This window comes from Calidris pugnax, unplaced genomic scaffold (assembly GCF_001431845.1).
Source record: "Calidris pugnax isolate Ruff unplaced genomic scaffold, ASM143184v1 scaffold95, whole genome shotgun sequence".
In the NCBI taxonomy this organism is placed as follows: Eukaryota; Metazoa; Chordata; class Aves; order Charadriiformes; family Scolopacidae; genus Calidris; species Calidris pugnax.
The window spans coordinates 11,232,966-11,254,869 of NW_015090885.1; the positions used below are offsets into that span (position 1 = coordinate 11,232,966).

At 38.7% G+C, this 21,904-nt stretch overlaps 1 protein-coding gene across 7 annotated transcripts; it reads left to right on the forward strand.

The window, feature by feature from the left end:
• Window positions 1–6: 6 nt before the first annotated feature.
• Window positions 7–21,562, forward strand: CD47 (CD47 molecule). 7 transcript variants are annotated; one of them, XM_014947251.1, is made up of 12 exons: window positions 7–137; window positions 3,782–4,132; window positions 5,496–5,546; window positions 7,803–7,892; window positions 11,078–11,179; window positions 11,566–11,658; window positions 12,193–12,288; window positions 13,290–13,382; window positions 14,841–14,872; window positions 17,245–17,269; window positions 17,915–17,942; window positions 20,246–21,562. In XM_014947251.1, the coding sequence occupies exons 1-11, from the start codon at window positions 92–94 to the stop codon at window positions 17,938–17,940; spliced, it is 1,005 nt and encodes a 334-aa protein (XP_014802737.1). In that variant the 5' UTR covers window positions 7–91; the 3' UTR covers window positions 17,941–17,942; window positions 20,246–21,562. The 7 variants fall into 7 exon arrangements, with proteins under 7 accessions (XP_014802737.1, XP_014802736.1, XP_014802740.1 ...); XM_014947250.1 differs by lacking the exon at window positions 17,915–17,942; XM_014947254.1 differs by lacking the exon at window positions 17,245–17,269.
• The last annotated feature ends 342 nt before the right edge of the window (window positions 21,563–21,904 follow it).

Below are 21,904 nucleotides of genomic sequence, written 5' to 3' on the forward strand. Positions count from 1 at the left end.
CCCCGCCCCTGCGCGGAGCCGCCCGTTGCGGCGCCCAGCTCCGGACGCCGTTGGGCTGCCTGGCCGCGCTCCCCGCCGCCGCCACTCCGCCATGTGGCAGCGGGCCGCTTGGATGCTGCTCTGCGCCGTGGGCGCCGGTGAGTTCTCGCCGCCCTCCTTTCTCCTTCCCTTCCTCCCGACCCCTGTGCCTTGGGGCCTCGGCAAGCCCGGCCCGAGACACCTTTCCGTCCACCCCCGCCTCCAGCAGCCTCCCGGTGCGGGCGCCCCGTCAGCCCCTCGGGGTGTGAGGGAAGGAGGGAGGGCAGAGCCGCCCCCCCCTCCCCCCGGCCCCCGCAGCCGTTGGGCGGGCGGGAAAAGGAGGGGCGGGTGTCGCCGAGGCGGGAGGGTGTGTGTGTGTGTGTGTGGCGAGGGGGTGGTGGTGGTGGATCGGGACGTGAGGCGGCCGGTCCCGCGGGGCCAACGCACGCCGCCTCCGCTCGTCGTGGAGGGTCCCATCGCCTCTCGCCCGGAGCTCCCTCCCGGGGTGGCTGACGACAGCGGGCGTGTGTGGGGCTGCGGTCTGCCGAGTCGCCATCCGCTGCCGGGAGGGGGGGAAGGATAGCTCGGGGGTTGTTCTTCCATCCCTCCGCCTCCTCCCCGGGACTGGGGGTGGGTGGCTTCTGGCGGCGACCGGGTGGGAGGAGGGGGACGCCGTGGACCGGCGCTGAGCTCTGCGGCTTCCCGTGCCTCGTAGCCTTAGGGCAGCTGAAGGATGTCCCTCCGGTCCGACCGGCCGTCTGCTGTGGGGCTGGCGGCCTTTCTTGGTCTTGAAAGAAGTTTGGGCGTCATGGGTGTGCAGATGGCATCTCGCAATCTAACTTATTATTTTTTCCTCTGCCTCAAGAAGAAACTCGGGGGGGTAAGGGGGGAGGGAGAGTTAAAAAAATTATACCGCTTTTCACCGAGGTGCAAATGCTCCATGAGCGGCACATCCCGGCCAGCCTGTTGAAAGCCAGTGTCTCAATTCAGGTCTGGGTGCCCCAGTTTAAGCCAGCAGAAGGCTGGCTTAAATGCTGAGCCCCCAGGTATGTTTTGTAGCCGGTGAGAAACGCAGGTGTCCACCAGGTGCAGCTACCAAGCTCAGCCAATGCTGACATAACGTGTAATATTCCCGAATTTGCGCTGCATATGCCGTATTTGAAGGAATCTTTCTGTGGCAGCTTCACAACTGCATATTCTTTAGAAGCAGGTCTACCCCCCAAACCCCTCAGTGTAAGGCTCTAAAATTGTTGCCTTGATGTGACACCTCTAAGCTGCTAATCCACGAGAAGGTTTGAGGCTGGGAGCCTGCCTAGCAGTCCTCTGCCTGGAGGGTTTGGGAACTATTGCTGAAGGGTTCTGATGACTTCCTCGTCCCACAAGAAGAATGTCGGGAGTCGAGAGTGTCATCTGTCCTAAGCAGTGAGGTTCCCTTTAGTGGGGTAGCAGCCACACAACCCCTTCTACTGAAAGCAGTCAGATTTGCAGAGGCCCAAACCTTCAAATATTTGTGTGTGTGCTTCTGCTGGTGCCTGTCTGCAGCCTGCTCCTTATTTCCCCAGCGCTCTGCTGGTGGAGCAGCTCACATGAGTACTTCTGAACTGGCTGCGGGCAAGGTATGCCAGCTCTTTTAGGCTCCATCACAGCAAACCCATGGAATCAGGAATTTACGGCTCCCTGTCATTCTGTGGTAATATTAGTGATCAATTTGTTTTAATTCCTTCAAGGTATATTTTAATTTACTTTGGTAAATATTTTGAAGTATAGTTGCTTCCTTTAGTTGAACTAATCACCTTTCTCAGTGATGGGACCAGTGGAGAATAAATTCTTCCTAGAGAGTGTAAATGTGCTATCTCTAAAGGAAAAAAAACAACCCAACCCAGAACCCAACAACTCCACACTCTGAAACCTTTTATCATGCAGTAGTGTTAAAATAAAACAGATGTGAAATTTATTTCAGGAAGAACACTGAAGCACTACAGCTTTTAATTGCTTGCAATTTTTTATTTTTTTTTCTGTCGTGCATAGTTTGGGTGCAGTTTCCCTTTGTTCTGCTTTTGTTACTTTTATTTTTTGAAGTACAGTTTAAAAAATGTAACACAATGAGTAAACCAGGGGATAATTCTGTCTTCATAGTTAAGTGCTGTCATGCATAATGCATTTTATCAGTTTATTATAAGCTTTTGATACTCAGTAATAATCCAGTGACTTGTGTGAGAATATGAAATCAATGTTTCAAGGATCAGTGCTTTCTAAATTTGATCTGAGATGGTTGCTTTGAAAAAAAAAGAGCTACTGCAAATAGCAACGCAACTTTTATTGATTTTTTTTTTTTTTTTTAAATTTTTTGGGGGGGTGTGTGTTTCTCTTTCCTTTCCCATAATTGAATTCAGTCATTGAATACATATCTAAATTCTGAGCTGGTTTAGACATGTAAATACCAGTAGTTCCTCTGAAGTCACTGGAGCTACTCCACTTTTTAAGTCTGTATGCTTACAGTATTAGGGGTTGTGGTCCTGTTTTACAGTATGTATCTTTTCCCATATTTGGTTTTGTCAGGTGAATATAGTCAAGCATTTTGAATTGTTAATACCACAGAGACTCTGGGGCACAATGACTTTTAGGACAGCTATTAAACTAAGTTAGAATTTCACACAAATGAAGAAAAATATAGAAAATAGAGGGTTCAAAGCCTTCATACTTTGCAGTCAAATTAGTTTAATTAACCTCTTTCTTCTGGTTCCTGGTGTAATTTTAGTACTGATGTTATAATTTCTGGTATTTTCAAGAACTGATTAATGGGTCTTCATTTCAGATAAAAATCTTGGCATAGGATTTAGGTCTTTCCTGAAGCAGTGTTCAGTCAGTACTACTGCTTTAAAACTGTGCTGCAGCGTGGGAGAGAAATGATAGAACTAGCAGTGATAACAGTTCTGTGTGATGGTGGTTTTTCGTTACCTGCATTGAATTTCATTGTTATTAGCATTAATCACAATGATTTATAATACAGGACACTTGTTCTTAAAAAATTTCCATTTTCAATTCTATTTTGTATACACTAAGTAAGTAATAATCTTACTTAATATATGGTATTGTGTGTGCACCTCCTCCTCCATCAGAAAGGAAAAGAGAGAATTTGCAAGAAGCAATCTAAACCTATGGGTGTTTGGCTCCACCTTCAGAGATACGAAGGAACGAATGACAAACTTCTGTTGACTAAGCTGCCCTGCCTGCCTTTTCTCAGAAGTGTACAAGTAGAATTTTTTCCCTGTGTCCTTAACAAACTGTAAAGGATGTTTGTGTGGAGCTGATCCCTGGACCTCCACTTTTAGATGCCTGTGTGATCAGCAGCAAAAATTTGAACATCAGTGGGACAACCTGTGGTTAATGTTATGTGTGTGCTTTGCAGAAGCCAGGCCTTAATGCAGTATTTCTGCATATGGCATTTTAGAGGAAAAGTCCAAGTAAGTGGCAGCCCAAAGTTTTATTACTTTTTTTATTATTATGTATTTATTATAGGTTATGGTATCTATACATTAAATGGATGTGAGAGTAGCTGTCTGCGTAGAGGTGCTGTGTTAGAATTACAATAATGCTTTTTTTTTTTCTTCTTTTATTAGTCCCGTAAAGCATGGTTCTCTTTTTGTGGTTTTGCAGGGGAGCGTTTTGTTTTCCCAAGTGACATGTTGTAATTCTTTTTTCTTTCTTCTCTTGTACATTAAGAAATAATTCTGAATGTGTCAATTTTCATTTTTCTTTATAGGTTCTGCCCAGTTGTTGTTTAATGCGACGGATGTTGTTAAAAAAACTGACTGTAACAAAACTGTCATTTTACCTTGCTGTGTGACTAATCTAAATCAGAACAATATAGGTATCATGTTTGTAAAGTGGAAAAGACAAGGACAACTTATTTTCTCTTTCGATGGACGCACAAGGAAGTATTTCAGACATCCATCGATGCCATCGGCTGTTTTATTATCTGAGAAGGATTTAACCAAGGGTGTCGCCTCTCTTGAGCTTAAGAATGCAGAAGCAGAAGTCGGAAATTACAGTTGTGAAGTAACAGAATCAAACCGAGAAGGAGAAACAAGATTTGAACTTAAAAAATACGCAGGTAAGTTGTCTGCCACTGTTTTAGAACCTGTTGGGAGAGAAAACAAGCAAAATCTTATGGGAAAGAGAAAAACAACGAATACGGCAATGTATTACAAAAAACATAGCACCCAAGCCTTCTAACTGGAATGCTAATGTGAGTTATTTTGGATTAAGTTATAGGGGAGTGCTTCTGTGGGAAAGATCTGAACACATTTTTTCACTCTATAATAATGTCTAAAGATGACTTGTCTAATATAGTAAAATATGTTTTCCAACATCTTTTAGATTATATAGTTGGTGATATTTTCACCATGCTTGTGTTACTGCGTTACATACTGAAAGATACTCCTACTATCTTTGTAATGCTGAGATGTATACATCTATCATAGTGGCTGCAGAGATCTTTTCTTTGAAGAATTGCATCTTGCAGTGTTTAGCTATGCTGAAAAATTACAGATAGAACTAATAAAAATTCTGTATAAGAGCTGTAAAACTCAATCTGAAGGTATGTGGTTTTCCAGTGATGTTCAAAATGCTACGACTAGATGGTAACTTGTTACAGTTGTCTAACATTAAACATCGTTTTTAGAAAACGATGTTTAAAATAATGGTGACTAAGTGATGACTTTCTCATTTAGTGAACCATTTTACTTTACCTTGTCAGATGCAGCCTGTGTGCTCTGGTGCCTTAGCTATTGAATAATGGGATCTGCTGTACATGTGCGGTCTGTCTAGTGTTCTGCAGAACTGACAGTTTCACTGAACGTATGTGCGTATTGTTTCTCTGTTCCACACAGGAGAGTTGCTTCTTGCTTCTGGAAAGTTTCTCAGAAGCACCAAATATTTCACACGTGCGTAGCACGTGGAATCCTACCTGTGCACTCTAGAATTGTCCTAGGACGTTTTTGGTACTAGTTTTTGAATTTGTCATTAAAATATTTATGAAGCTCAGACACATGTTACTTGTGTTCTGCTGCAAACATCAGTGTAATTCACAGTTGGGTCTAATTATTGAGTTAACCATATACACTGCAAAACAAATGTGGTCCTGAAATGGATTGAGAAGGGTGCAGCCACTGAAAGAGTGAGGATGCTGCAAAATCACTTGGTTCTTAGAACACTGCAAAAACAGGGGCAGAGGTGTATAGGCAGTTTCCTTCCTTCTCTTGTAGCTTTTTCATTACTCAGCCTTTTGGGGCTGTTTTTGCCATTCACTGTTAGGCTCTACCAAGAGGAAACAAGGCTTGAGGATGTAGTACAATCAAGTCCTATTTGCAAGTTTTATTGTTTTGTTTTTACTTTCTCTGTGTTTAGAATTTTGAAAGCTGTATAAAGACTACAAAGCAGGAAACTGATGTAATTTTTCTAATTTCATTTTCTAGTTGACAGTTGCGGAGAGGAAAGTACCCCCCCAACACCAGAGGAAAAATGTGGTTGGTGAAGAATATATAGTTGTGAGGTCACGTTAGTTTGAGAGTATATGCCAGAAAACGTAAAACTTAGTGTTATATTTGAGTATTTAGCTGAAAGTAAAACAGTCGCTTGTTCTCTCTTTATATTCTTCTACATAAATTTTTGTTACTTGCTCCTCGGTGTTCTAGAGAGACTCTTGAAATAATAAGCTAATAGAAGAAAGTGTAGCAAGTGAGTTTTGAAAAGGGTTAGTGAATAATGGAAATCTGGTGCCAGTCTTCACTCTGTCATTTCTGAGCAATCAATTCATGCTGTTACTATTAATATGTTCAAATTGGTACTTACACAGAGATAGCCTTAGAAGAGCCAGCTATTCTCCATCTCACTTCACAGAATTCCTGGATTCACCTATGAAGTGGGTAACAGAGTGAGCAGGACTTAGATGCTAGTACTCTTGCCTTTGGGCACACTCTTTCCTATCAGTTAGAGGAGAGTGGTCGTAAAGTTTCCTTTTTTTCTCTTCTTTTCCTCTTTTTCCCTTTTCCTCTTCTCTCCCCTCTCTTGCTCCTGTTTTCTTTTCTTTGCCTCCTCACCTCTTCTCTTCCTCTTTCCTTCACATGTTTCCTTTCCCTTTTTCTTCTTCTTTTCTCTCTCCTTCCTCCCCTGCATGTCTGGAAGTCTCTCTTCTTAGTTTGGAACTGCCTTATATTGGCTCTCAAAATAATACTTTTCACGGGAGTTTACCTTATTGCTATGAACTAACAGAGTAAGTGAAATGTATTACCAAGAAAATGTGTTCAGCTTTTTCTCTTACTCGCATGCTGCATGTACCAGCAGTATTGCAAGCATTTCCATACAGTAAGTGCTTTTAGACTCAGAGACTGGACTGTACGTGGTTCCATGTTGCATGCTGAAGTCCTAGCAGACACTAGGCTTCATGGCTGCTTTTTTTCTATTCGTAATACCTGGTAGTGTCATCTAGAAATGCTACAGAGGAAGTGAAGCTGCTTTTCAGTCTCTGCTTGCAGATACTTTCAATTTGTTAATAATACTTAGTTACCATTGCTGGGATTTGCCTGTAAGATTTGGCTAATCTAGAGAATGGCAACTGTGCATTCAAATTACTGTTCAATATTAGTTGCTTTTTTGAAAATGCAGATGAAGCAAAAAGCCTTCCTTTAAACAAGTCATTAAATTAGGCTTCCTTTACTGCGAAGGAATTTGGCAGATATTCCTTTAGTATGTTTTGTGATTGCCTTGTATTTATGGTCTAACCACTGTTTCTTCTTTTGTGACTTCTGGGAGTGGAGGTGGGGGAAGAGGGAAATTTGTGAATATAAAACTGTCCTCAAGGTATTTATTTAGCATTGAAAGTTGTAATGTATTGATACTTCATTCCATGTTTCTGGAGCTGAAGGTACAGCTTTTAAATATGGAGGGTAAGTGCAAGGAGTATGCATCTAAATGAAGACTAGAAGTTTCTTTGGAAGGAAATGTGCAGGCAGAGGAATGGTGGCAAGTATAATGTAAGAAATTGAGACTTTGGACTCCACTGAGTGAGTCTAAATGAAGTTATGAGCAGAGATGCAAGAACCAACTGCATTTTCTAGTTCAGTGGAGATGTTTTCAGAATTTTATGTTGGAAGATGGCTTACACGGTCTTACAGCACGAGTGACTGAACAGCCTAAGGTATCCAAGATGCAGGGGAAGAAAGGCTAAATGGATGATGGTGGCAAGACCTAAAGGAAAGTGTGTGATTTCTAGAAATAACAAAGCAGTGTTTCCTTCTAATTTAGGTTAGCTCCTGTATTCCTTACCACACATCTGGATTGCTTCAGGAATTACAGCAGCTGGACATAGAATAGCTGGGAAACCATCAAACTGGACTTCTCATATCCTGCCCAGCTTCCCTGCTTAGCCTAAATACACAGGTTTTTTCTGATCTACTGTGCTGTTTGTAGTTCAGCAAGCAAACTAGGTTGTGCTGCCATACAATAGCATAAACATCCTTTGCTGCACTGGAAGTTAAGACCTGCAGTCTGGAAAATGTTAGGGTAACTAGAAATACTGAAAAACTAGGTTGTCACACACAAGATGAGAGTGAAAAATACATAGGTAGAAGTCATAGCTTTCTTAGCTTATTATAACTCTTAATGCTAACTATTACGTTGAGTGTTGAGCAATCTAAAGCATAGCCTAAAATGAGTAATAAATAAAAAGCTAATAACCTCAGTTCGTGTTTTCTTCCTACCATTTTTCTTTGCTAATTCTCTAGGATCGTGGTTTCTTCTGCTGGAAAGGGCTCTCATCATATCGTTGCTGTTCATAATTATTATTTTGTGGTTGGTTCAGCTAAGTCTGATCGGTAAGTATGTGGTCTTTAATTCTTTGCAATTATTGATTTGTCCTAAAATCACTTGCAGAAAATCATCCCTGTAAGATTGAAAGACAGTGCTTAAATCTAAAAGATGTCTGGTACAATTGGTCTAGATAATACTCAGAAGGGTTGTACGTCTACTTTGTCACGTGACGTGGTGTTTGGTTTGCTCTGGAATCTTCTGATCATCCACACTGTGTTACTTATGTTCATTTCAGGGCTTGCTTTTGGCACCTATCAGCTGACATCATGAGAGAGTTAACTTGTATATGGTTCTCAAGGTAGTTCCTAATAAGCACTGTTATTTACAGGCTTGATCAATAAGAGCACACTAAGATACACTGTTTTGCACTACGTAGACTTCCATTTCCTGTTTCAGTAAGCCTTGCACTCTTTGAGGAGACCTAACATAAATTTTTGGCATCAAGCTATGAAATCACTAGTCTAGCGTAGCATTTACAGAGTTTGGGACCTTTGAACTGAAACCGAACATGAGCTTATCAAAAAGATGTGTGTTTTGGGTTTTCAGCATGCTACGTGGTGCTGCAGTCATGCAGTGTGGACACAGGCACTGGGGTCTAGCCCTAAGCAGTGGAGGCTGGGCCAGTTGGCTCGATTTGCTTGGAGGCCAGGGGTTTCTTCCCAGGGTTAAGATTTTTAGCAGATATATGTCTTTGGAGACAAAGGTATGACCTACAGCCTAAAGAGTCTGTATTTAGAGCTAGTCTGCCATGTGGTGATGTTTCTGCTGTTGGTACTGTGGCAAACAATGAGCTTTTTTGCACAGGTGTAATTTTTGTGGGGTATAATTGATAATTTCTACTGTCATGGGTTAGAATAAGGAGGCTTTTTTTTCACTGTTGGTTCACCGTGACACTGAATCATTAGAAACAGAAACATGTTTCATTTTTGGGTCGTAAAATCAGTATTAGAGAAAGATGGTGTTGTCTTCCTAATGTAAAATTGTTCACTAGTCTTTTAGCACTGGCTGAGTTATAATTTAACACTGACATCAATGATTTTGTTAAATGTTTTCAGAGGCAGTATGTTCACTTGTGTAAGACATCCTTAGCTGTTCTGTATACACCAGTGTCCAACATGTGTGCAATATAGAGTGTGCTTTATGTCCTAGTCTTTCAGATGGTTCCCTGTGGTGCAGTTTGTTACATCAGTCTTTGAGGTTTTTTCAGCCTTTTTCAATTTGTAGACATCTAAAAAATAAAAATAAAAATCTGCATAGAGTTGAGTCCATAAGAAATGGAAAGAACTTGTTCTCAGAGTGATTGATAGTAATGACATACGTACTCAGCCATCTATATATAATTTTCTTTATTACTCTTTATAAACCTCTGAAAGTGGTATGTGACTCTTCAAAGGTTCATCCATGGTCAGAGGTTGAGAACTAATATATATTTTTAAAGTTATTTTATTTCCATAGTGTTAAATTCCTGATTTTCATTATTGTTCAGGTTTAGGAGTCTCTGCTATGTTCAGGAATTGTTGTTGCCTTCCATTCATAGCAGAACTTTAACATTCTTAGCATTTTATCAGAGTAGTTTTATCAAAGTAATATTTGTCCTGAAATAAGCATTGATAGAAGCACTGTCATTTTACAAGAGTAAAGACCTCACTTTATTGTGAGGTCTGTGGCCTCTTGGGGGGAAAAATAATCCTGCTACCTCTAATTTAAAAATGTGGTTGTACTTACTGTTTGGTTTTGTTGTTTGTTTTTTGTTTGTTTGTGTTTTTTTTTTTCCTTTAGTTTCCACTGGTTTAGTTAACCTGTGAATCCAGCAATGCTACAGTATACCTTTAAATAGTTTGTTAAACCGAGCTTGGTTTTTCTGTGTAACACTTTGGAATATATGTTTTCTTGGGTTTTGTGTTTTATGACGGGGTTGATTTTTTGGGGGGGTTTTTTTTGTTGGTTGGTTGGTTTGTGGTGGGTTTTTTTGGGTTTTTTTTGCATACAGGATTGGCTTTGAAGATTTAAGTATAGCATATCCATTACTTATTTTTGCCTTTGTGTCTTGCTTTTCTTATTTTAGCATATTTATAATATGAAAAAAATGTGAATTTCCAGTACAGACATGCAGGAAGTTTTTAGTATTACTACTATTCCAAATAAGTTTTTGGTTTAAATGGCAGTAGTACTTCAGAGTATGACTGGGGTCTTGTTGTGTTAGACAATGTGACTACAATGAAAGACTGAGTTTTAATTCACAGAGAGTATGCTGTAACCCTCCCATAGATAAGATACTATTAAAGATTTTTTCATATGTACCCTCTAGAATGTTTACTGATATTTTTTTTGTGTTTTCGCAATGCATGTAAGTGGGATGTTAATTCTGCATGTGCTCCTTGTTTTTCTTTTGAAGTTACTCACTGTATTTGTTCTCTGTGATTACCAATTTCAGCATGTACCAAGATGGTTGATATTTTAATTTTCAAGCTTGGAGCAAGAGCTGCCTTACTTTGTGTCTTAGTGTTAGCAATGTATAAGGCAGAAACAAACACGGCTTATTAAATTGTTGTATTTGTACTGTTGCTCCTTTTCCAAAGACTACTAAAAGTGCTGCTGTTTTGAAACCCTCCACTAGAATAAACCATTTCTGAGATGGCAGCTATTTAGCAGTGCAGTTTTACTGAAAATTAGTCGTGTCTGTGGCATCTGAATATGTAGGTTATCCCATATCTACTCATCCTTAAAGCATTCTGGTGAGATGGGAACGTGTCCTTGTTCGGTTGGGCACAAAGGTGATACAGTGTCACAGGGAAGAGAATTAAACCTAGGATTTTGAAATCCCCATCTGACACTCACATGAGTAACAAAGTCGCTGTAACATTATTTAAATGTCAGTAGTGCATCTACTTGAATTAACCTTTACCGCATCCCAAAGTTATTTTGATAACATCACCTGAATTGCATAGAGGATAGAATTAAGAATTTGACTAAAACACCAGTGCCAGGTGTAATTAATCTGAGTTAGTCTTATTAACCATATCAAACAAGGAGAACAAATTATATGTTGGTAGTATTTATAGTCTAATTTTTTAGGATTTTGTTTATTTGTTTATGACAACAGTCCTAATCATAAAATCTGTGTATTTTTGTGAGACAAGCTGTATGTCTGATTGTTTTCTTCTCTGTGTCTCTTGATTTTTTCTTTAAGCATTTAAATATGAAATTGAAACTCGGAAGAAAATGGGCATTATTATAGCAGGAGTCTTTGCCACAGGTGCTGCCATTGTAGGCACAGTTCTTTTTGTCCAAGGTAAGTGTATTAAAATTACCTGCTAGTTTAAGGGAATAAGAGCACAAATTAATCTCTTCAATGCAGTAATATGGAAGTTAGTACCACCTATTAATTGCCATCTACTAATTTTGAAATGGAAACAAAAATATCATAGACCACAACAAAAATAGCATTATGGTTGTCAGCCCCTCAGATGATCATAGGGAGATAGAGACTCCAAAGTTATTTCTATTTTCTGTCCTGTTAGGGAGATGTTAGGGGCTAGGGAGTAATTTCTCGTGTTCAATGGGGGTTTTTTTCTGGACCCTAAAAACTTGATGTTACTAACGATTTACTTTTGTGGCTTTGTGCTTTACACCAGTCAAGGATTTCTATTTTACTAATTTCCATGCAAATGTTTGCAGATGGCTATACAGTACATCATCAGGCTGGTCTTGGCCTAATTGTAGTCCCTGCTATGGTTTTCATACCGCTTCAATACTTCATGTTTGGAATAGGTGAGTATTTATTCGCTAGCTCAAGAACATACTGACTGAAAAACTGAGCCCCTTTTCCAATCTAGGTACTTTTTTTTTTTTTTTTTAATAAATAGGTGCTACGATAGCATGCTGGGTTCCTGACCTTCTTAGTATCTCAAAAAAAAAAAAAAGTTTAATCTGTGTTTATTTGGCTAAGTTGCTTCAGGGAAAAAGTATGTTGCCTGCTTGAAAAACGAGATGTAGGGTAGAACATCTGAGCGATTCCTGCTCTTCCTTCCTAGGTCTTGGGACTGGGATGAATAGCTAACTCTCAGAATGTGTGATTTTCATTTTTTTTTTCTACTTACTGTTTATTTATAATTTTATTTATATATAAGTACATTTTTTTTGTGTATATACTGAGTGACTTGCATAGCTGTTATGTTATCATGCTGGCTGGCTGAGCCTGTAATTCAGGAGAATCTGATTTCTAGTTTTATGTGAATGATCTACATTTTGTGTCTTTTTAGTTAACCTTCAAAATAATTACAATTTTGTTTCTGTCTTTCCCAGTTTTCGATAATCTACCACAAGCAACATTCGTTCTGGTGGGTTTGCAAACTCTTGGTTATGTAATTGCTGTGGCTGGTTTTGTACTGTGTGTCCCAGGTAAGCAATTTAACTTCTGTCTTTTTACTTTTGTCTCTACCTGATGTTTGTTTGTTTATAACACTAAAACACTGTGAAAATGGCTTCACTGCACTGAATGTTGGCCAGTAACTTCTGTAAATGTACTTTAGGACTGCTGTGGTAATGCTCTTTTATCTGGCGAAAGAAACATAGCCCAAAGGCAGGATTAGATACTGCAGTTTCAGTAGTATGACTACATCCAGCGTGACTCCATTCTGTGAGCAGTTGCTAAAAAAAAATAAAAATAATAGAAACCGAATTGTTTTAATATTCCAACATTTAGTGCCCTGAAGAGTCACCTAAAACCAGTGCTGGCCTGTTACTCTTTCTGAGGCCTAGGGTATTTAGAAACTAAACTAGAGTCATAATAACTTTCCCATGCTCAATGAATAAATCAGAAATTCTTTGTTAATCTCTGCGCGTACACGTCTGATAACTGAGTTGCTGGGAAACAAATATAATTGCAGATAATGATAAGAAGGCAGATGCAGTGACAGTTAACTTGGAAGCATTCTTGTTCTGTTGTAAGTCTGGTTGTGGCTGGCATCCCGTTCCAGCGCTGGAAGCCGTCGGTCGGTGTTGTAAAGCAACGCCAACTGAGCACCGCACACAGCGCTGCCCCTTCTCACTGCCTCTCACCCTCCCTCTGTACCCTGCCTGCCTTCCCCTCTGCCCACCTGAAATCCCAGAGCAGAGAAAAGGGTGAATTTAGGACTAGGCATCCTTGGCAGTGTGTTTAGCAGTAGAATGCATAGTGTAGTAGCTAAGCTGGATAAATCTGTAAATGCCCCTGTATCATTAAAGAACCTATACAGAAAAGAAAGATGCAGAAGTAGCTCAGGGATAGCTTTAAAAGAGTAATTAATCATGTCTGTTTTTATCAGACTTATTTATTTTAGTATTCAGTTATGTCGAAAATAAAAGTTCTGTGCTTTTACTTGTGTCAGATGATACAGTTTCTTTTATTGTGTTTTTAACAGTGTGTCCTCCGATACATGCGTCTGTTATCATTGCTGGCTTAGCTATTCTGGCAATTGCATATTTGCTTAGTCTGAGTTACGTGTTTATTATGGGTAAGTAGCACCTACTATTCTGCGTTATTTTTTTATTTTTAGCTCTTCAATATTCAGAAGAGCATTTTTCTCTATTGTACTTTCCAGAGGTAGACACAGCTTACTTGAACATAAGGTGTGATTTCGCAATTACAGAGTTAAAAAAATTACTGAAAAGTTGTCTGTATATATTGGCTTTGTTTCATAGAACTTGTGTGGGGAATCTTGAGTAAAGAAATTTACAGCTTATCATAATAAACTGTCTTGAGATCAACACAGCCAGGTTTCCTAAGTAAGGGTGTTTCAACTGTAGGATGGTTGTTACTGCTTAAGATCTGCATTTACACAGATGGCTAGCTGAAGCTTAGAATGCAGAGAGCAAAAGGATTTCAAGGATTCTATAGAGTGGGTTGTGGGATGGTGCAGACAAAATCTTATCAAAATACGAATTTAAAGAAGCAAAGTCTTCCTGGTGATTTCCACTGGTTAGAGGTAGTTAAAATAAGAGCAATTTGAATGCACACCTTTCATTTCAGTGAATCCTGTTTTTTCTTATGCTTAATTTTAAAAGCCAGGAGCAAGGAATAGTAATACTTTGTTTCAGAAACTGGTCTGTTCACCAAATCTCAAAAAGATGAGAGAGATTTCAAGGTACAAAGGCCAGTCAGGCCTGCTAAATAAACAAAAAGCATAGCAATGCTGTGTGATTGGGATGCTGGCACACCACAGCATAACATTATGTGGACTTTGCAGCTTGGATTTGAGAGCAGAGTGACTTTACTTGTTTCAAGCTGTGCACAAAAGCTCTTCAAAGAGTTTCTTAGTTTAAATGCGGAACCATGCAATTGAGGAGATACTGCTTCCAGACTCAAGCTGATGTGTACACAGTGAATTGAACTATGCAGTCTTGCAGGTTTAGAACGTGTACACTATGTGTGGGCATGGTCAGACATAATAGACCCTGAGACAGGGAGGATTTTCATTGAAGAAAAAATTAAGGCAGAATGCTTAATATTTGATGACTGAGATGAAGATAAGTCAAAAATGTGACAGAGGTGCAGCAAGCCTTTTAACAACAAGAAAAATAATGTTTATTGACTTTGGACTACTAATATATATGATATGTGTCTGCATAAATATTGCATTTGTAGTTTGATTATGCTGGCTGAAGAAGTCCAATGTGACTGTCGGGGTAGATTCCAGCACACCAAAAATAAGCACAAAGAATAGAGTGTAAGATAATTCGTTTTTAGAGCTGAATGCATGAGTGAGACAATTCACAAACTGTACATTATGAGATTATTCAGTTCCTAAACAGAGGAGTGCCTAGGGGCTTTAAGAATTTGCAGATCATTGTATTAAGTAGTTTTAGGTAGATGAAGCTTCAATTTTGTGTGTTGCTACTCTGTTCTAAGTTACATCAGTAGATATTTTTATTCAGTTGATCATGACATGCTCACTTTTTTGTAATTGTTTTAGGTTCCAGAATGAAAGATCATCCTCGTCCAGGGGTAAGCTTAAAATTAATAAATTTGGGGTGACTAGATGGCTCAGGGGATTGTAGTGAGATACTGAACCTTTCTTCAGTAGTTCCAATTCAGACCAGGTTGGTAGCAAGCAAAAGTTCTGGCTGTGTAACAGATGTCTAGTGTTGAGTGAGTTGGTGGTCTTCATTGTCCCTATTGAGTGTGTCTATAGTACTGTAATTGCCACCCTTACCTGATGGCTACTCCGACTGTTGTGCCCAAATGGAGTTTCAAGGGCTGTCACAAAAAGGTGGTTGGATGTGAAGGGAACTTTGGTGTTCTTTTACAATGCACTCTTTCATGTGAATTTATAAAGACCTTTTGCTCACCTTAAGGAAAATGCTTTTTCATTAAGGTGAGTGCAGGATACCATTGAATATTTTTTTTTATTTAGGTGGCTTAAAACAAAGACTTAGTTTTGGGGTTTTTTTCCTATGGTCTTTTACACCAGAACACTTTAATATTCTCTTGCATTCCTAGCTATATGGATGCTATAGCCTTGATCTTTTTTTCTTTTCTTATTTTACTGTAGTGCCCCTTAATTTGATGAGACCATCTGAAAGCAGAGTGTCTGTCTTTAGGTCACACAGAACAAATGGAAAAGCACTTTGTTTTTTTAAAGAACGTTTTTCAGTCGGTTTTGTTTGAATTCTAGAGTAATCATTCCTAAAAAAGTAATTTTCATAGACTTATGCAGTGCTTTCTAGTGATACGTGAATATGAACTGCCTGATTTCTGGAGTTTTGTGGAAGCAAATAAAGAGGCACAACCGTAAAATACCAGTCACATTTCCTTGTAGCAGGGGAGCATGGCAAATACTGTCGTCCCATTTCTTGTCTGGCAGCCATCATTTGAAACGCTTTTTCAGATCTTCAGTCCACAGCCTGAGACCCAGCTGTTGAAGAAAGATGGTTTTTCACAGTGGGAGAGGAGAGCTGTAGGAGAGTATGACTGTAGTTAGCAGAACAGATTTATTTTTTTTTTCTCTTCCCCGACCTTCCCTTCTTCCCTCCCCATTTGCTTTTTTCTCATCCATTTTCATTTTAAGGAGTAATATTTCAGAGGATTGGCCTCTTAACTTATGGAAGGAATAGAAGTGCATGGAGTTTAAAAAAATATTTTAAAAAGGAGGATGTTTTCGGGGTTCATTATTCTATAAAAATGATGCTACAGATACGTTTCTTTCAAAACACAATCTTGCCCTTATCTGATGCTCATGTTTACTTGCAGAATGGAAGCAAACAGGGCAAGAGGAGATTTTTTTTATTTTAAACTTACTTTTTGGTTGTATATAACCTTTATTACATACTTTTTTCATTTTTTAAATTTTATTACACTTATTATATGCTAAATAACATCCTTTGTGGAACTCCATTCTCTTTCTGAGCTGTTCTCTTCACAAGGTGGTTTTGCACTGCACCTAAGATTTGACAAAGAAATAGCCACAATTATGTAGTAGTGAACACCATGTTACTCTCTCATTTGGAGACAGGAATGAAATCAAAAGAAATGTTTAGGTCATTGGAAATCTCAGCCACTAAAAATTCAAGTTTTGCAGCTGCAGTTAGTGGACGGTCAGATAAAGACTAATTCAGGTGACAATAATTAGTGCCCATGAACTTATCAAAGTTATGGAAAGACCTGGTGGAAAATTAGGTGTATTAATATGTTGGTTGTTTCCATCAAGGGCAATGTGAAGAAATTTTGAAAGTACACTTTGATTCTGTGTAATCTAAAGACTATGGAAAAATTCTTATCAGTGAAGTGCTTAATTTTGATGCTGGGGCACATTTACAAAATGATGCTTGATATTTTCTTGAGTCTGAGGGTGGAAATATGTGTATTTTGAAACCTGTCATCTTAATCAATTACTGATTCTTATTTCTTTTAACATTTCTGTAGATTGCTTGTGTTGTTTCTGATGATTGTCTACCAGACTAAATGCACAACTGTGGTGGTTTTTTTTTTGAGGGGATTATACTTGATTGCTTGCCTACTTTTTTGTTTTGTTTTGTTTTTTTCAGTCATGCTACTTTATTACTAACCATTGATCAAATCACAGAAATATGATTTAGGTTTTAGAGCTTAAAAGTAGTATCTGCATGCCTTTTGCTGCCACCTAGAGGTATTTCACCTGACGAAGAGTGCAGTGGGGGAAAAATAATCTGGAGAATGCAGTTATTGATTGTTCTAATTTTTTTCAGAACTCTAGTAATTAATTTTATTAATGCTCAGCTTTCTTCGTTTTGTAGAATCACTACTTACTGTATATGTCAATTAGAGTAATTTAACTGTGGCGAGCCAAAAGTAAACATGAAGGCTTTTTATACATATATATATTTTTAAATGTTTTGCAGAAAGCTGTAGAAGAACCACTAAATGGTAGGTGATACTCAAGGCTTATCTTCTAATGAAGGGATTAATTATGAAAAAAGGTCAAAAATAATATTAATTCTCAACACAACAGCACTGAGATGGCAGATCCGTGTGTCAGCTTCTGTGGCTCTGTGAGTCAGTAAGAGTTTGGTCTCTCAATGAAATTACGCCTGCAGCTTCAGACCTCCTGTTCTGCGTTATTGTGCTTTGCTAGCCAGTGGCATTATTTAACTGTTTTAGGACAAATCTAATAGCTGAGGATATTATAGCTACCATCTTCACTTTGCAAAAAGTCCAACTTTTAAGAGGAAAAGAAGGGACAAGTCTTGAAAGTTGATGTTAGTTCCTCTTCGTGGACATTTATCTTGGTGAAATACTTAGGATTATAGCAAAATCTATCCTTGTCACTCTGTTCTTTTGGTATTTCTTTGGGTTGGACAAACTCTGCAATGGTGTTGGCTATTCTCATACCACTTAAGATGGGGGAAATTTGAAAGGGATGACTGAAATTTTTATTTTTGCTATTCTGTTCACTAACTGGCATGCCGAGTAGTAGCAAGTAACCCACTTTTTAGAATTAATCTGAATATTAATTGTGAAGCATTTCTTGCTGTTTGGCTCATTACTAATCCATTTGCTTGGCTTTTAAAGATGCAAAAGGAGTGATGTTAGAATGATGGTAAGTCCAAATGTATCTCCAGATATTTATTTTAATGAAGACATGTAATTGGGGATTTTGATGTTTAGAGTTACTGATGCTAATATGGTGAAACTTGGAGGACAGATTTCAGTGCAGGTGCTGTTCTTATTCAAACTATATTTCATTGAAAAGAAAGCATGCATGTTTTCTGTATCATACATAGGGAAAAAATGTGTATTTCTAAACAGTGATGAGGATGATGAGGATGAGTCAGGGAGAGAGAACTATTAAATAGTATGTTTCTGATCAAATGCGGGAAGTCAAATAGTTTGTATGCTGCTTTTATGCTTATATAGTATTTAAGATGCATGGGCTGTTTCCTTGTGGGGGGTTGTTGTATTTGTTTTTTGATTGTTGTTTTTGTTGTTGTTGTTAATATAGCTGAGCATTCTCTATGTATTTAACTGGAAGTTCACAGGAAAGTGTTTTTTTTGGATTGTTTGTATTCCAGTCAGATTTCACTCCATTTATTATTTTTCAGGGTCAGATAGTAGTGTTTAAAAACAAACAGAATTGAAACACATCTGCATAAGATTTAAGAACTGTTTAAATAACTTCAACTTACTTTTGACAAACCTGAATTTTGAACTTCAAGATCTAAAGGTGCACTGTGGCTTCTGCCTGTTGGTTAGGCATGATGATTAAAGATCTACCAAATGTGGTAAACAAAGATGTATGTTGCAGTGTCCTGGCCTAACTTAAGATTTCTTCTGATTTGAAATGTCAGTGCTGGAATTAGTCCTTTTCGATTTTATAATGGCCTGTAAGATTGCAACACTGACTACATGTAAATGGACTCCTCCTAATTTATAGTAAGCCATGAAATGAGAGAGACCATATTAACTTGGCCCAGAATTCCCAAACTGGTACCTAAAGTGGATAGCCAAGTTTGTGAAGATTCTTGGTTCCTGCAGCTCATATCCATCAGAAGAGTAACAGAATTTGCATGGGCATATTGCAGAGAGCTTAAAATCTAAGCTGTCACTGAAGATCTTTTATTAATTCTTTTCTACTCAGAAGCTGTCAGTAATTTCCATGGGAATAGTTTAAAAGAGCACCTGTTGATGCTTTTGGTACTGCTGTTACTTCCTGGAAACTGAGCAAGCTTGTCACAAAGTACCACTAGACCCTTGACCTGATACTTCTGCATCAAATTGCAACATTTTAATAGTCAGGATAAAGGAGTAAGATCACTCTAAATCTTTTAATTTACTTGAAATATTTTTATATCATGTCACTTCTAGAAGACATGAATTGACAATGTGGCAGTAAATGAGGTAGTAGTTAGCCCTAGTTGGAAAAAGGTACGTCAGCTGATTTTAAAAATAGGTTTCCTTACAAACACCATGAGCTGCTAGGTTTATGTTACTTACGACTACTACCTGATTCATCCAGGCATGCCATAGGATTATTTTCTAAAACAATAGGAATACAAGCACTTCTGCAGTACAAAAGACAACTGCATTGGTGTCTTATAAATGCATTGGTAAAATGTATACCTGTATACAGGTCCTTCTTCAGAAGTGACTATTGCTTGTTCTTCATAGCAGTGGTTTGAGGTCAGGAAACAAATAGGTATTTGCCGGTCAATTGCATTCAAAACTGACCGGAAGGGAGATAAGGATGGGATTGGTACAGTTACCACAGTCTGCTGCTTATTCTTGGAGAACAAGGTAGAGTTTTGCTTGGAGATCCAGTTTTAAATAAATTGACTCTTCTTGGATCTCATTTAGGCTTACAAAAACCTGGCTTCTCTTTTAGTGCTGTTGTAGAGCTTCCAAAAGCACAGGAATTGCTAATTATCCACTTCTTTTTGACTTGTGGGGTCAAAAAATAACAGGAGGTTTTACAGATCGAAGGGCTCTGTCATGCAGGCTGCAACCTTTGGAGCTCTACCTGCTTTCTACCTTAACCTTCCCTTGAAAGTTCACAAGCACACCCCAGAGGGGTGAGTCAGACGCTGAAGCACACGAGTTTACAAAATGGGATGTGAAAGTAAATCAGCGTTAGGACTAAAGACAGGACAGGTCAGATAACTAAGGCTGGGAGCCACTACAGCTTATTCCAGTTCAGGAGCAGGAGCTCCAGGACAGTGTCACTTTGCTGTTATGGTGAGACTGAAACATCTCTTGCTGTTAGTTCCGCTCTTTTCCATTATTTGAGTGCTAAGCATGCTTTTGAAGTTGCAATATTTTTTTAAGCTGTGACTTGAGTAGGCAGCACAAAATGTTGCCGCTCATCCCAAACTATCTTTTTGTTGTTCTTTTTTTTTTAATTCCCAGAACTGAGGAGCAGTGTGATACGTGAAAAGTACACCGTTGTTGATACACCGTGGCCTTGAAGATGCACTACTCAAAGAGAAGAAATTCAGGAAACTAGTTGTTTTGCATGTGTGGCAAAAGTGCTTTTGATATAAATGATGTAATTTTATAGTCACAGCAGTTGTAGCGAGGAACGTGTGTGTTTGCCCACATGTGATCTTTATTTTCTTGTTATGGTATAAATGGTATGGTTGAGGGTGAGAATATAAAAAGCACTGTTTGCCCACTACAGGGTGTCCCTGCAGTAATCCTTAGTGGTATTATTTTCAAAAACTATCATTAGTCACTGCTTTGATAACGGGCATGCTCAGCCCAAAGATCGCAATACCATTTAGACTATTGTTTTCTTTATTTGTGTGCATGGACAAGGTCTGGTCATGTGTCTATGATACAAGCAGGAAGTAGAGATTTTACAAATACATCTTTTCTGAGTTTCAGCAAAACTGTTCTAAAAAAATAAATAAAATGCTTATACACAAAGTTGCGTAAGTACACAGTTTACTCCCAATTCTCAAGTTATCAACCATGTTATCCTAATTCCACAAAACAGCAGTAGCCCTCTCCATGGGCAGTAGTCATGTCTGCTCTGGTGGCCAATAATTTAGTCCAGTGAGAGAGCTCTCCGTGCCTCTTCCGTATTCTTTGATGAGAAACTGCTCAGCTGTTTGAGCCTAATTCAGCACTGGAATTATGGAGCACAGCAGCTAGTAATTTTCATGCTGAATGTGGTTCTTGTGTGTGTTCATGTCGTGCAGTGTTTTGTACTGGAAGCAATTTCAGAATTTCTTAACTCAGTGAATTTGTAAAACTCGTTGATGCTTCATAAAAATAGGAGCTGTCCTATTTAGTGTATTTTTTACAGAGTTTTAAAATCTGTTCTCTTGAATGGAAAAAGGAGCTATTTCATTTCTGACACAAGTTTGTGCTGCTGCCATTACAACACGAATACATGAAATAGAAGATAATCAGGAGGAGCTGATGAGAAGTGAGGAGGCTCAGTTTCTGTATATATGTAAGTGGTACGGGTAAAAATCAATTTTCTAGGACTTGCACATTCCATGAGATTTTACCACATTTTACAACTGTTTTGAAAATTGTTCCAATGTAGTTGGCTTCTTTTGGACTTTATATATACTTTGTAGAAATCTTCACACTGCCTCCTGTTAGTACTAAGGTAATATATTTCAAAGGCACACGTTATTTTCTCCTAACCATTTAAAACTTGGTTTGGAAAGCTCTTGCCAAACAGTAATGTAATAAAATTTGTGGTTTTTTCAAGATTCTGAGTAATTAGGCACATCTCAGAGTTGGATGACGCACACTAAGGTTCATGTCCATGTTGCAGAGATTCAAGTCTCTGTATGTTGAGCTCCAAGTCTCGATGCAGACACCTTCCATAAAGAATTCAACAAAATAAAATTGAGGTATCTGATTCTACGATATTTGCTCTCACAAACTGCCCTCTTGCTAGAGCTGCAGGACTGAACTACTTAGAGGAACCCATGGTCCAGCCCTCACTAAAATCAGTGGAGCTGGCCACAGAGAAGAGGGTTATTCATATGATAATACATTTAGGAAGCATGTATGGTTTGCACTTACGTTCATACCTTCAAGTTTGTC

Coding starts and splice junctions, on each gene's coding strand:
- CD47 (XM_014947250.1), top strand. CDS start 92: ATGTGGCAGCGGGCCGCTTGGATGCTGCTCTGCGCCGTGGGCGCCG. Junction 4,133..5,495: donor TGAACTTAAAAAATACGCAG/GTAAGTTGTCTG, acceptor TTCATTTTCTAG/TTGACAGTTGCGGAGAGGAA. Junction 14,873..17,244: donor AAGATCATCCTCGTCCAGGG/GTAAGCTTAAAA, acceptor AATGTTTTGCAG/AAAGCTGTAGAAGAACCACT.